Source organism: Dendrobates tinctorius, unplaced genomic scaffold (assembly GCF_039654945.1).
Source record: "Dendrobates tinctorius isolate UK_male_01 unplaced genomic scaffold, ASM3965494v1 ptg000046l, whole genome shotgun sequence".
Taxonomy (NCBI): domain Eukaryota; kingdom Metazoa; phylum Chordata; class Amphibia; order Anura; family Dendrobatidae; genus Dendrobates; species Dendrobates tinctorius.
Genome location: NW_027361714.1, coordinates 63,870,073 through 63,885,897, shown reverse-complemented (window position 1 = coordinate 63,885,897; position 15,825 = coordinate 63,870,073). Strand labels below are relative to the sequence as shown.

Genomic DNA, 15,825 nt, shown 5'->3' with positions numbered 1-15,825 from the left:
TGGACACACGAGGCAGAACGGAGATACGGGGCATGATTAGAGACATGGGGCAGAATGGAGATGCGGGGCTTGAATGGAGACACGGGGCAGAATAGAGATGGGGGCATGATTGGAGACACAGGGCAGAATGGAGATGCGGGGCATGATTGGAGACACGGAGCAGAATGGAGATGCGGGGCATGATTGGAGACACGGGGCAAAATGGAGACATAGGGCAGAATGGAGATGCGGGGCATGATTGGAGACACGGGGCTGAATGGAGATGCGGGGCATGATTGGAGTCACGGGGCAGAATGGAGACACGGGGCAGAATGGAGACACGGGGCAGAATGGAGACACGGGGCAGAATGGAGACACGGGGCATGATTGGAGACACGGGGCAAAATGGAGATACGGGGCATGATTGGAGACACGGGGCAAAATGGAGACACAGGGCAGAATGGAGATACGGGGCATGATTGGACACACGGGGCAGAATGGAGATACGGGGCATGATTGGAGACACGGGGCATGATTGGAGACACGGGGCAGAAGAATGGAGATACGGGGCAGGATTGAATACACTGGGGGCAGGATTGGAGACAGATGGGGCAGGACTGGAGACAGATGGGGCAGGGTTGGCGACAGATGGGGCAGGATCATGGGGCAAGATGGATACAATGGAGACAGATGGAGCAAGATGGGGAGATCATATGGGGCAGAATGGATACTCATGAGGGCAGGATGAGAGAACATATGGCTGAAGCCAGGAATGAGACACACGGGGGTCAGGATGGGGGATATTATTACCATAGGGGCTAATTAAAGAATAATATTACTGCAGTGATGTATTTATTTTATTTTTTGAGTATACTGTTTTAAATGGGGGGGCTTTCCTGTTACTGTGCAGAGTGATACTATGTCACCTTTTTTCCTTCATGTGGTGTAATGTAGAAGTTGGGAAAAAATAAGTAATGTGTTCTGCAAGCGGAGCTCTAGATAACTGTGTTATTTCCTGCAGAGACGAGCCCTGGCTGGAAGACGTGATGGCGATCTGTGCTGGATTAAAGATGAAAAGCGAAGATGAAGGACTTCACCTAGAGACGTCACTGGTGAGTTAGTGTGTAACCTAGATACTGTATACTATATACAGAGCTCCTGTGTATAATGTCATGGATCACTGCATTACCTGTATGCAAATTGCCTCTTCAGAGAAAAAGAGGACTTGAACTCTATAGCGCCACCTGTTGGTAGTAGCGATCCTACAAGTCACAATCAACCCTTTAACGAGTCTTGTAATATGACTTAGGATAAGTCATATGACTTATCCTAAGTCATATTACAAGACTCGTTAAAAGGTTGATTGTGACTTGTAGGATCGCTACTACTAAGAGTTGGCGCTATAGAGTTCAAGTCCACTTTTTTGCTGAGGAGGCAATTTGCATATTATTTTCCCAGAGGAGCACTGCACGGCGAATAAGCCTCCTTACCTTGACAAGCCAGAGCTGGCATGTCACTCTCCACAAGGAGAAACTTTACCCCTTATACCTGTATTACCTGTACACAGACACTGCATACTAAGTACAGGTCTCCTGTGTATAATGGCACTTATGGTGAAAGTATTGTGTTATTTTATTACTGATCAGTATTGTAGTATTCAGTCACCATGTGGTGGTAATATGTGGTCTGGACATGGTGTAGCAGTATTTGTTCCTTGTATGTGGCATTATTCAGTCACTGTGGTGGTAAAATGTGGTCTGGTCATGGTGTGGTGGTATTTTTTCCTTGTATGTGATATTATTTTGTCACTGTGGTGGTAATATGTGGTCTGGACATGGTGCGGTGGTATTTGTCCCTTGTATGTGCTATTATTTGGTCACTTTGTGGTGGTAATATGTGGTCAGGACATGGTGTAGCGGTATTTGTTCCTTGTATGTGATATTATTGGTCATTTTAAATATTGAAAAATAAATAAAAATATATCTAAATTGTATTGCATATTTTAGCAAATATTTAATACAGTAGAGTAGAGCTCAGCCAAAAGTGTCTACCCTGTTATGGTGGTGGCTTAAAAAATCTTTTGGCCAAAACAAAAGCTGCCGGCTATATGTGTGATCTGGTGATGGGAACTGTTAATGTGTGATAGGTGAGAAGTGGAGTTTTTCCAAGAGAGAGCAGTGGGACTGTGGACAGTTTGAGGGGTGGAGGGCAGGGCTGGGGTGGAGCCTGGGTGGAGTCTCAAGGGGGCCCCAAAAATTTTGCCAGTATGGGGCCCCGAAATTCCTAGTGGCAGCCCTGCACAGTATTCTAAGTGTGGTCGCACTAGTGACTTATATAGAGGTAAAATTATGTTCTCCTCATGAGCATCTATGCCTCATTAAATGCATCCCATTATTTTATTTGCCTTTTCAGCAGCTGCCTGACACTGGCCACTAAATGTGAGTTTGTCATCCACCCATACACCCAGGTCTTTTTCAGTGACAGTTTTGCCCAGTGTTTTACAATTAAGCACATAATTATACATCTTGTTCATTCTACCCAAGTGAATGACCTTACATTTATCCCCATTAAAGCTCATTTGCCATTTTTCAGCCCAAGCTTCTAGTTTACATAAATCCTCCTGTAATATAAAATTGTCCTCCTCTGTATTGATTACCCTGCAGAGTTTAGTGTCATCTGCAAATATTGAAATTCTACTCTCTCATTTTTTAATGACCTACAAGGTCATTAATAAATATGTTAAAAAGAAGCGGGCCCAAAACTGACCCCTGTGGTACCCCACTGCCAACCGTGACCCAGTCCGAGTGTGCTCCATTAATAACCACCCTTTGTTTCCTATCCCTGAGCCAGCTCTTAACCCGCTTACACATATTTTCCCCTATCCCCATTGTTCTCATTTTATGTATCAACCTTTTGTGTGGCACCATATCAAAAGCTTTTGAAAAGTCCATGTACACCACGTCCACTGCATTTCTTTGGTCCAGTCCTGAACTTACCTCTTCGTAAAAGCTTATCAGATTAGTCTGACATGAACGGTTCCTCGTAAACCCATGTTGATATTGGGTCATGAGGTTATTCGTCTCCAGATGCTCCAGTATAGTATCTCTTAGAAAACCCTCCAGGATTTTACCCACAGTTGAGGTTAAACTTACTGGCCTATAATTTCCAAGTTCAGTTTTTGTCCCCTTTTTGAATATTGGCACCACATTTGCTATACGCCAGTCCTGTGGTACAGACCCTGTTATTATGGAATCTTTAAAGATTAAAAATAATGGTCTATCTACGACTGTGCTTAATTCCTGCAGTACTCAGGGGTGTATCCCATCCGGGCCCGGGAATTTGTCAATTTTAGTGATTTTTAGACGCCGCCGTACTTCCTGCTGGGTTAAGCAGGTGACATTTAATGGAGAATTTTCATCCCTGATCATGTTATCCGTCATGGGATTTTCTTGTGTAAATACTGTTGAAAAAAAGCCATTTAGCATATTGGCTTTTTCCTCATCCTCATCCACCATTTCACCCAGACTATTTTTAAGGGGACCAACACTATCATTTTTTAGCTTCTTACTATTTATGTAGTTAAAAAATATTTTGGGATTATTTTTACTTTCTCTGGCAATGAGTCTCTCTGTCTCAATCTTTGCTGTCTTGATTTGCTTTTTACAGAATTTATTTAATCTTCTGTAATTATTTAATGACTCATCACTACCTACTTGCTTTAATTCTCCAAATGCTTTATTTTTATCTCTTATTGCACCCCTTACAGCTCTATTTAGCCATAGTGGTTTCCTCCTATTTCTAGCATGTTTATTCCCATATGGTATATATTGTGCACAGGTCCTATTCAGGATGCTAATAAACGTCTCCCATTTTCTTTGTGTATTTTTATGTCTCAGGATATCGTCCCAATTAATTACACCAAGATCATCTCTCATCCGTTGGAAATTTGCCTTCCTGAAGTTTAGTGTCCTTGTAACTCCTCTACTACACATCTTATTAAAGGATATATGAAAACTTATTAATTTGTGATCACTGTTACCCAAGTGACCCCCAACCCTTACATTTGATATGCGGTCTGGCCTGTTGGATAATATTAGGTCTAGCAGTGCCCCCCCTCTTGTTGGGTCCTGAACCAGTTGTGAAAGGTAATTGTCTCTCATAGTTGTCAAAAGCCTATTACCTTTGCTGGAACTGCAGGTTTCGGTTCCCCAATGTATTTCAGGGTAGTTGAAGTCCCCCATAATAATGACTTCTCCTTGAGTCGCCGCTTCATCTATTTGCTTTATGAGGATATTCTCTGTTGCTTCCATTATTTTTGGTGACTTATAACAAACCCCTATCAGTAATTTATTATTTTCCCCCCCTCCTCTTATCTCTACCCACAGGGACTCTACATTTTCATTAGATTCATATATATTATCACGAAGGATGGGTTTTAAGGATGATTTTACATATAAAGACCCCCCCCCTCCTTTATTTGTACGGTCATTTCTGAACAGACTATAGCCCTGTAAATTAACCGCCCAGTCGTGGCTCTCGTCCAGCCATGTCTCAGATATCCCCACCATGTCATAATTATGTTCCAACAACATTATCTCCAATTCCTCCATCTTGTTGGTGAGGCTTCTGGCATTAGTATACATGCACTTTATGTATCTCTCTATACCTCTATTCTTTCTTAAATTATTAACTGTTCTAACCCCACCCCCATGCCACCCCCGATTTCATTAGTTGTGCCCTGGTCTCTATCTGCACTGTCTTCCCCTCCTATAAAAGGAATACCCTCCCCCTCATCCCTAGTTAAAACACTCCTCCAACCTTCTAGCCATTTTCTCCCCCAGCACAGCTGCACCCTCCCCATTGAGGTGCAGCCCGTCCCTAGCGTAGAACCTGAAAGAGATACACGAACACCGGATATAAAATATAATATGTAATATCACTATATCTATCTGAAAATGTTTCAATAATAATAGATTATTAAATTCATACTTCCACCAGTGTTCAGTGAAAAAAGTGGTTTGCCCACTGATTACGAAAAAACCAACCTTAAATTTTTTTATTAATGTCATAAGTGGTAATACAATAAAAAACAATTTAAAACAGTGTGCACAAATGGGACAATTTTAAAGTAATATTAAAGACCCAATTATATTTTATATTTATATATACAATCCTCAAAAAAATTTTTTAAAAAATATATTCATAATAGAAGGGGACTATATTTTGTGTATGAGCAATGAATAACTTATTGTGACCAAATATATAAGGTGAAATGTTCAAAAAAACTTTTTTATAAAAAATTATATATATGTATCAAATAATAAATCACTTATTCAACTATAATATAAAGTGCCATGTGCAATGTAAGCAAGCAATTATTATAAACAGCTACTACTGCGTTCAAAGTGCAGTGTGCTTGTGCCAGACAAAAACCATAAACTCATTGCTGTGCAAAAAAAGCCATAGTGAATTGCATATAAAGTGCCGTGCCAGAAAAGAGGATTGCAGGGAAATAAATCATATACCTTTTAAGGGTCACCACGTCCCATTAGCGTGCTCCCCGACGCACGTTTCGGATTTTATCCTTCATCAGGGGGTAAAAAATCAGTTGTTTTTTTCTAGCGTAGAACCTATAGCCAACTGAGAAGTTGGCCCACTTCTGCAGGAACCCAAACCCCTCCTTCCTACACCAATTCCTGAGCCACTTATTAACCTCCCTAATCTCCCGTTGCCTCTCTGGCATGGCACGTGGTACAGGAAGTATTTCCGAAAATACCACTTTGGAGGTCCTTGCTTTAAGCTTACAGCCTACTTCCCTGAAATCATCTTTAAGGACCTTCCATCTACCTCTAACTTTGTCATTTGTGCCAGTGTGCACCATGACTGCTGGATCCTCACCAGCCCCTCCCAGTAATCTGTCATATTGCATTTTTAGTGTGCTGCATTAATCTCACATAACTGCACTCTGTGATATCTATAGTGTGGCTTCTGTGCCTGCTGTTGCTGATGCTGCAGATGTTAACTCAAATTTTTAGAAATGTGAACAGTCTTGGTTGGTCTACATCTGCTGGGTTAGGTGTAGTGGAAGACGAGTCGGTCCCCATTATCCTATTTACACTGTGGTGAAATTGTTGCCACTTGTGTTAGGCCCTAATTTTTGGAAATGTGAACACTCCTGGCTGGGTGCCCATGTATTGGGTTAGCTGTAGTGGAGAAGTCGATCCCTATTATACTGTTTCTATTCTTATGAAATTGATGCCACTTTGGTGGTGTCTGCCAATAAGTTTTGGAAATTTGAATACTCTTGGTTGTATGTCCATCTGCTGGGTTGGGTGTAGTTCAAGACCTGTCGGTCCCTATTATGCTAGTTATACTGTGGAGAAATTGATGCCACTTTGGTGGTGTCTGTCAATATTTTTAAAAAATATGGAGAGTCTCGATTGTGTCTGTCCATATGCTGGGTTGGTGGTAGTGAAAGAGATATCATTCTTCATTATACTCAGTGCTGAGATCTCATCTCCCGACATCTTGATGATCTCCATCTGCACATGCGCTGCCCCCGGAGGCCATTTTGCCAGAGTTCACCGCACAGGAAACCATGGAACTGCGGGGGGTTCTGGCCTTTCACAAAATGTCGGCAGAGCCCCCTGCGGCACCGGATACACCCACAGCAGCACCGGACAGCACCGCCAGACACCCCCACAGCGCCAGACACCCCCGTAGCATGGCCGGACACCCCCTCTTTCCAAGCTGCGGCCTGTAGCAAGGGTACCGATAAGGTATATATGTATTATAAGACGCACCCCCATTTTTTCCCCAAATTTGGGCCAAAAAAAGTGTGTCTTATAATCTGAAAAATACAGTAAAAGAAACCTAAAGTTTACTTTCAAAACACCTTTAGTGTTTGTGCTCATTTTGCATATATATTATTATTGCATTGCTTATTCCTTGCTTGCTTCTAAATTACCTTTCCCTGATATGAAGAGGTCTATAAATGTTTCCCAATTTATTGCGCATTTTATTTGTGACTTCATTTGTAAAAAGTGGTAGTATGACACAAGGACATCTTTTGGGTTTCGGCTCACATATATAATCTGAAAAAAAAAAAAGACATAAATGTGAACTTTTGATTTAATGGGCTTAGTTATTATTAAGTTAATAAATGTTCAATAAGTTATGCAAATATTAAATTATCAGTCAATAACTAATTAAAACAGCATATAGAAGACTTTTATGTGCATACATTGAACAGTTAGTTAGGTTCACACCAGCATTAGGTGTTAAGGTTTAATGTTCTGATACAGGAACAGAAAAATGTAACTCCTGTTAAAAACGTATCCATTCCATTGTCCTCATTGTGAAAAAGCCATTAAGGCGAAATGGCACTATTGGGGTGGGAGAGCGGGCACCAGGAGACCGAGACACACGTCTATGTAGGTAATGACATATTAATGAAGTAGCATTTGTTTTTTGCGGATGCACTGAAGCCCTTTACAACTTTATATGCCAGTATATGACTATTCACGGTTGTGATTGATACCTTGCTGCAATAGATGAGCACTATACATGTTTAAATTATTTTGCTGTTGGTTGACATCAGGGGATAGCCTTAGCTATTATTATATTTAACCTCTGCTACTGATTTTACCAACACTGGTTCTCCTTTTGCTCATTGTCCCCTTTTTTTTTTACCTGTTTGAGAAATTTCAGTACAAAAAATGGAAGGATCCAGCGAGGTCGGGTGACGGTTAAAAACCAATATATTTTGTCAAAATGGCATTAAAATATTCTCAGAAACATAATGTCTGTCAACACTGCATGGAAACACAAGATTTATTTTAATGCCATTTTGACAATAAATATTGTTTTCTAACCATCACCCGACATCGCTGGATCCTTCCATTTTTTGTACTGATGTATCCTTAAGCTCACTTGGATCCCTGCAGGGGGTTGGCTGATGGTGAGATAAGCTGCACACAGCAGAAAGGTGAGCTGACTTCCAATTTTTTTTTTGTTTGAGAAATTCCCTTTGAATAATGGATTTTTACTGTTACAAATAAATATTTACCGTAATTTTATCTCTGTTGTTTGCCTATGCCTCTCTATCTCCTGTTCGATTGGTTGGGGTTGACGTATGTATAATATTGATATGAGGATGGTAATATACCTTCAATGGACATTTGATATTCATCTACTGAAATGTATGTTCAGTAAATGTATGTGAAGTATCCACAATTAATGTTGGTTTTGGGAGCCATGCTATCTGCTGGTACAGGTCCACTGTGTATTTTTAAGACCAAAGTCAGCACAGATGTCTACCAGGAAATTTTAGAGCACTTCATGGCTTCCCTCTGCCGACAAGTTTTTTGAAGATGGACATTTCATTCTCCAGCAGGTCTTGGCACCTATCCACACTGCCAAAAGTACCAATTCCTGGATTGATGCAGTAGTTGATGCAAAAGCAGCCCCGACCAAGTATTGAGTGCATTTACTGAATATACATTTCAGTAGGCCAACATTTCAGATATTAAAATTATTTTTTCAAGCTGGTGGTATAAAGTATTCTGATTTACTGAGATAATGATTTTGGGTTTTCATTGGCTGTAAGCCATAATCATCAACATTAACAAAAATACTTGAAATAGATCACACTGTTTGTAATGACTTTATCTAGTTTATGAGTTTCACTTTTTGTATTGAAGAACTGAAATAAAATAACTTTTTAAAGATATTTTAATTTTGTGAGATGCAACTGTATATACATGGAATTCATACATGCATGTATAAAGAGCACAGACATGTATGCAAAGAGCACAAATATACAGCTATATACGTACAAAACAGAGCACAAACATACAGATATTCAGTGGAGAAAATAATTATTTGATACACTGTTGGTTTTGCAAGTGTGGCACCCCAGGAGTCCGGTTGCCACATTGCCTCCTACACAGGAGGTGATGTCATGCCTGGAAGCAAGGAGGGTTTCCCTAGCCAGATAACACAAGCATACAACACCTTTCCTGACTCCAGACCAGAAGGGGGAGCTCAAAACCTGGTTTCAGGAAAGCTTACTTATTAGCTTTGGCCTGGAGGCGGGGTTGGTCAGTCTGTGAGAGTCTGTACAGGGGACAGGAACTGTGAGGAGCTTGTCCAAAGAGCAGAGTGAAGAGAGAGGAAAGTGGAAGTTTAGGAAAGCCTGGGGATTGGAGCTATGAGCAAGCTCACCCCAGGAAAGAGCGCTTGATACCGGATGCCAGAGTCCATGGCTGCACGGGTACAACAGTCCCAGCAGCCAAATCTGGAGGGGAGGAGACTGTAGGCCTCATGGCCCCATCACACACCTGAAGGCACAGCAGCATACCAGAGTTGGAGCCACTACGAAGGAGTGACACCCGTAAAAGGCTCAAGCTGCCTTCCATACAGGCAAGGACTAAAGAACAGTAAGGAACAGAGGACTAAGCATAGCTTTAGGCAGCAAGGACCTCATAGGACAGCACAGAAAGGAGGCCTCCAACCCATCTGGATTAGGGGATCCTAAGTTGCTTCCAGGCTGCCTGGATCTCCATTACCATTTGTACTCAGTGCCCTGGTCTGCACCTCAAACTGTGAGTTAAAGTGTAAAGACTGCATCCCGCTGTGTCCTCCTGTTTATTTGCTGTGTCATCTCAGCCCTGCTGCTGTGAGTTAATTTTCCCCTTCACCATTGAGGTCTGATGAACTCCCTCTTCTGGTGAAGGAAGGTAGTGAAGCTAATTACCAAGCACCTGAGCAGGATGATGATGACTGGGTGACTGGAATTGCTGACTGGATATAAGGCAGCCGACGCCCTTCTGCCTTGCTGGTGATATCTCAGAGGGATTCTAGGAAACCAGTCTGATTCCTGCTCCTCAAAAGCTAAGTTTTCTGCTCTGCTTTTTGCATTTGTGTTTTGGTTTTGTTTTGCCTTGTTTTTCTGGATTTCTGCCATCCCCTGCTGGGGTGAGCTGAATTCCTTTTTGCTCTGTCTTCAGAAAATACCTGAGTACTGATATAGTCTTTTTGAAGCCTAGCGTCTTCAGGGCTTTTTTCCCCTATCAGTTTGTTGGCTCTTGTTTTGATAGGGTTTTGGCGGATTGCAGACCGCAGCTTTCCTATCCTGTCCTATTTAGTTAGCTTGGGCCCCATCATTTGCTCAGCCTATCTTTCTATCTGTGTGAGTGTTTTTCATCTTGCTTCACCGTCATTATATGTTGGGGGCTGCCTATTGCATTGGGGTCTGCTCTGGGGCAGTTTAGATTTCCCTTTCTGTCTTTAGGCTATTTAGTTCTCCGGCTGTGATCGAGGGGTCTAGGGGACCGTAGGAACCCCCCACGGTTACTGATAGTTGTTGTTAATAGGTTCAGGGGTCTGCAATCCGATAGCTGCCAACTTCTCTGGTCTTAGCTAGTATTTCTGTTTTTGCCTCCTACGGTGACTCATTCCTAACACCCTCACCATCATTTTACACTATTACTGCCCTGGGGCTTAGCTCTACCCGTGGAGAGCTGTGACAACTCTGCTACATTATCATCAGCCCCAGCGGTCTCTTCAAGCAGCGTTGGCTAACATCTAATTGCCGAATACCACACGTGGCGTCACAGACTATCTTTCATAAACTTTATCATCCCCTTATCATTTTCATTGGACGCCCAGGGCCACGGACTGGGTCACTGCTGCTGTGACACATCCACTTAAGAACCAGCCCGGTACTGAATATCCCCGCAGATCTGGTGGGCACTCCATTTTGGCAACACAAACATGATTTGCGAGCCCGGCATAGCTGGGTTCTGTGTGCTAGAGACTTAAGTGAACTGTGAAATTGCCGCCATTGCTGTGTCGCATGGCGCCGGGTAAGAAAGGGGTGTGTCATCATGGGTGGACCCAAAAGAAGAGGCGCGAAGTAAAGCGCGGGCTGTGCTCTATGATCAGCGGCAAGAAGCAGGAAGCCCAGACATGAAAACCGGAAGGAGCACCATCCAGACCGCCGGCGAAGCAGCCGCTCACTCCGGTAATGAAGCGCAGGGCCTGGCTGAGGTTCATAAGGGAGGGGGGAAGAGAAAAAGTCTAATGTGTGTGGAGATTCTGCGGCAGCTGCAGCCCCCGTGATGCCGCCAGGTTCAGCGGCGGCCGCAGCCCCATGCTCCAGCCGGATCCAGAGGCGGTCACAGCTGCAGCCTCTATAATGCCACTATCAATGCCATATATACCGGGAGTGGCATGGTTACTGCAGTACTCAGGGGAGTCACATACTCTGAGTGATTTCAAGGAGAGACTATATAGTTTGTTTGAAGTGTACCCCCTGTCTGAGAGTCAAAAAGTCAGCATCCTCATTTGCCAGTTAACTGGTGCGGCCCAGAGAGAAGTAAAGTCCTGGCTGGAAATTGATAAAAGAACTGTCAAGAAAATCTTGGCCAGGCTGAAGGACACCTTTGACACCCGCCCTGCAGCAGAAATAAATATTAGATTCTTTGGGTGTAAACGGTATACGGAACTATGCCCTTAACCTACAGGAGGCACTACGGGCTGTAAAGCAGGTTGACCCAGACAGCGTGCAAGATGAGGATAAGTTGCTAACGGAGCAGTTTATAGAGGGATTCCTGTCTAACAATCAAAGGACACAGCTGCGCATAATGGCCCTACAAAATTCTGACCTGGACTTTGCACAATTTAAGGATAGGGCCATCCGGGTGCTGCGTGAACCAATTCCTAGCAGCAGGAGGGAGCATCCTTTTCCCGGGCCCCTGTTGAGGCTGACACGCCAACCAAACATAATGACTCTTCTGCATACCTACGTTTCCAGGTCCAGGAGCTGACCAAAAGTGAGGCTGCACTAACTAAAACTGTGCAGTCCATGCAAAAGGCCTCAAAGAAAAAGATTCAGCTGGCCTTCAGTCCAGGTGACGTCCCATGGCGGCGACAGAGGAGAATCCCTCCTACCAGAGGGAGAGACAATGACCACTACGACTAGGACGGACAATTCATCAGTTGCTGCTGCAACAAGGTGGGACACATCACAAGATTCTGTAATTTAAACGAGCAACCCCTCGGGCAGAGGGCCAACCCCCAGGAATAAGACGACCAGGCCTACAAAGTTGGCGAGACAAGTACATGAGAGGACGGCTGGTCCTGCCCGTCGTGATCAATGGCTTCCCAATGAAGCCTTATTGGACACCGGCTCCCAGGTGACAACGATGCCTTATGTCCTCTTTAAGTGGTAATGGACTGATTCGGACATTACACGCAGCCCAGATGAACACCTTGCCATCATGGCTAGTAATAGTCAGCCCTTGTGTTAGGGCTGGCGGAACGCACCAAACAATAAAGATGGTAATAAGGTGCGTTCGCAGCCCGGGGTCCACCATGCAGGGGTGGTAAACTGCTGCTAGTAATAGCGGACACTACATGGCGGTATAATAGAGGGGCACATGCAGGTTAACGTCACCCGGTGTGTACAGGGGCGGACTCTGTTGCTTCACAGAGCCGCACTACCGCTGAACATAAATGCCGGAGCCAGTTAAAGCTCACAGAACTCGGCAAGGTAAACGCTCAGTATCAGGTCACAGGACTCAGCCCCAAGGACACAGGGTCAGAATACCTTTAGACTTACTAAGCATGCGGCGTCGCAAGTGTGGACGCCACTACGTGACGCTGGCGACCGTGGAGTGTCGACCAAGAGAACTGTGGCATACAGACGAAGCCACAACTTGGCATAGATGCCAGTCTCTGACTTTGCCTCCTACTTGCTCCTCAGCCTGGACGCTAACAGGCTAGGCTACACAACACATGTGTACCAAGGGTAGGGGTTTCCAATGAGTCATTCACCAGAGACATTCATACGTGCATACAACTCTCACTCCACATGGTCTAAATATTTCTCTATATTAGCGCATGACTGAGCGGCCATGCAAATCTTTTATAGCCGCGTCCTTCCGGGACCTTCCTGATGGTCCAATCCGAGCTGGAGAGGGACCTGAGCATGTGACCTCCGATCTCCAATGAGAAATCGTCCCACAGGCATGCTCAGTGGACCGAATGGAGGACTTAGTCCCTGGAGTAACTCATTGCTGACCAGCATGCGTTGCTATAACTGGACCAGATTTAGCAGCAGCAACCACACCTACTGAGCTGGTCTGAGCAGAGTGCCTGGATCGATGAGTCTGCTGAGCACTCTCCTCTGCGGCAGGAGAGGAATGGGAGACTGCCGAATGCAAGGCTCGGGATTCCTGCTGTGCAGCGACAGGAACCCGACGCCTAACATTACCCCACCTCCTAGGGCCCCCTCCCCTCTGAGCCTGGCCATGCTCAAATGCCGCAATGAGGAACGGAGCGTGGATGTTCTCCACTGGCTCTCTGGTCTGAGCTTCTGGACCATGACCCTTCCAGTCCACCAAATAAAACTTTTTTCCACATACCACCCTGCATCCCACAATGGCATTAACCGCAAACTCGTCTGAGGACAGGTATGATGTTCCGGCAGATGACTCGGAGACCTGAGACATGTGGACCGGCTTAAGAAGGGCCACATGGAAGGTGTCAGAGATAGCAAAGTGTGGGGGAAGGGCCAGCCGATAGACCACAGAACTGATCTGCTCGAGGACATTAAAGAGACCAATGTAGCGCGGCCCAAACTTAGTGGATTCGACCAGCAGCCTGAAATTACGGGCAGAGAGCTACACTAAGTCGCCAGGGGCAAAAGTCGGAGCGGGACGCCGGTGCGTGTCGGCGGACGCCCTCATTCTCTCCTTAGAGGCCCGAATGGCATCCTGAGTGCAGTCCCAAATGTCCCGAGCCTCCACTGCCCAGTCTGCCACCCTGGAATCAGTGGACGACACTGGCATCGGGACAAGAACGTGCGGATGCTGGCCGTAGTTAAGGAGGAATGACAAATCAAAGAGACAGATAATATGAATGATAACTTCTAAGCAGATTGAAGGTGAATTTCAAGCTCAAGGAGCATCAGTGTCAGATCACACCATTCGTCATTGTATGAGCCAAAGTGGACTTCATGTTGAAAAAAAAAATCTTAAAAAATTCTATCTATTCTATTCTAACCTGTGCGATTTTACTGTACGCGCACACAAATTGCCAGCTTTTCTTCTGTCTATCTAATATATATATATATATATATATATATATATATATATACTGTGGCAGGGCTAAGGGTCGTGTAATTGATGGGAGATATGTGTCTCATAAATGGCTTATCTCCATAATGTAAGGCATAAGTAAAGCATACTAGATATTGTTATTGTATTTGGTTGAAGGACCTGTGGTGAGGTCACAGTCATGTGACCAGTCAGCTGCTGGGAACGTGGGTGTGGCTACAGCCTTATAATGTGACCTGCTCCTGAACCAGGGAGCTGTATGTGGGGAGGACTACACCTCCCAGCATGTGCCGAGACTCGTGGTCTGAGTCTGCAACCACGAACGTTTATGTTTTGTTTGCCTAAGCTAGAGGCTATTTTTGGTGACACGCTGTTTTATGGTTTATGACAGAAATAAACCTCATGAACTTTGGAAGAACCTGTCTCCTGATTGTCTCCCGCTGCACCTGAGTGAGTCACAACCCTACAATTGGTGGAGAATGCGGGCAGACGTAAACTACAAGATCCATCAACCCGGAAGACGGAAGCCATACCAGGTTTACCATGTTAACCTTATCAAGCCGTGGCAAGATAGAGAGCCAGCGGTAACTCCGTGCTTGCTGGGCAACCTAGAAGGGGAGGTTGGAGCCGTTACCATAGCGGAGACTCTATCAAAGGCCCAGAAGCAGCAGTGCCGGGAGTTACTCCAGAAAAACAGCGACCTGTTCTCAGAGTTGCCAGGGTGCACGAAGGTGGTCGAGCATGAAATTCTGACCGAGCCACATATGCGGGTGAACGTGAAACCATATCGTATTCCTGAGGCCCGGCGAGAGGTAATCTCCAAGGAGGTGTAGCGTATGTTGAAGCTCGGGGTCATTGAGGAATCCAAGAGCGGCTGGTCGAGCCCGATTGTCCTGGTCCCAAAACCTGATGGTGAATGGAGGTTCTGCAATGATTAGCGGAAGCTGAATGACGTCTCCAAGTTCGACGCTTATCCCATGCCACACGTTGATGAGCTCATCGAGAGACTTGGACCTGCCAGGTACATAACCACTTTGGATCTGACCAAGGGATATTGGCAGATCCCCATGGCACAGGAAGCCAAGGAGAAGACGGCATTCTTCACACCAGGCGGGTGCTTCCAGTATGTCCGGATGCCGTTTGGCCTAAAGGGAGCTCCAGCAACCTTCCAGAGGGCGATGGATAGAATCCTTGCACCTCATAAGCTATACGCTGCCACATACCTGGATGATATCGTCATCTTTACCCCTGACTGGGAGACTCACCTGGAAAAGGTCCAAGCAGTGTTTGACGCTCTAAGAGGCGGGGTTTACAATAAACCCGAAGAAGTGTGCCTTGGGGAGAGAAGAAGCCAAGTACCTCGGATATGTAGTGGGGCGTGGCAAGATCAAACCCCAAGTCAATAAAGTGGAGGCAATTCAAACATGGCCGAGACCTCTGTCAAAGAAGCAAGGTAAAGCCTTCCTGGGGATTGTGGGATATTACAGGAGGTTCATCCCAAACTTCGCCACAATGGCTGCACCTCTAACTGATCTGCTTAAAGGGACAAAGTCAGTGATGGTCAGCTGGTCCGAAGAAGCAGAGTCAGCCTTCCAAGAAATGAAGGGAGCTCTTTGTAAGCAACCCGTTTTGGTGTCCCCAGACTTTAAACGTGAATTTGTCCTCCAGACAGATACCTCAGATGTCAGGGTAGGAGCTGTCCTTTCCCAAGAGATACGTGGGG

The 15,825-nt window shown here is 44.9% G+C and overlaps 1 protein-coding gene across 2 annotated transcripts in view; it reads right to left on the bottom strand.

The window, feature by feature from the left end:
* Positions 1–15,825, bottom strand: part of LOC141089500 (amine sulfotransferase-like) — a 108,791-nt gene that overhangs the window by 32,771 nt on the left and 60,195 nt on the right. For both annotated transcript variants that reach the window (XM_073575955.1, XM_073575956.1), the window contains one exon: positions 6,947–7,073. In XM_073575955.1, the coding sequence (XP_073432056.1) occupies positions 6,947–7,073 (127 nt within the window). The remainder of the gene's footprint in view (positions 1–6,946; positions 7,074–15,825) is intronic.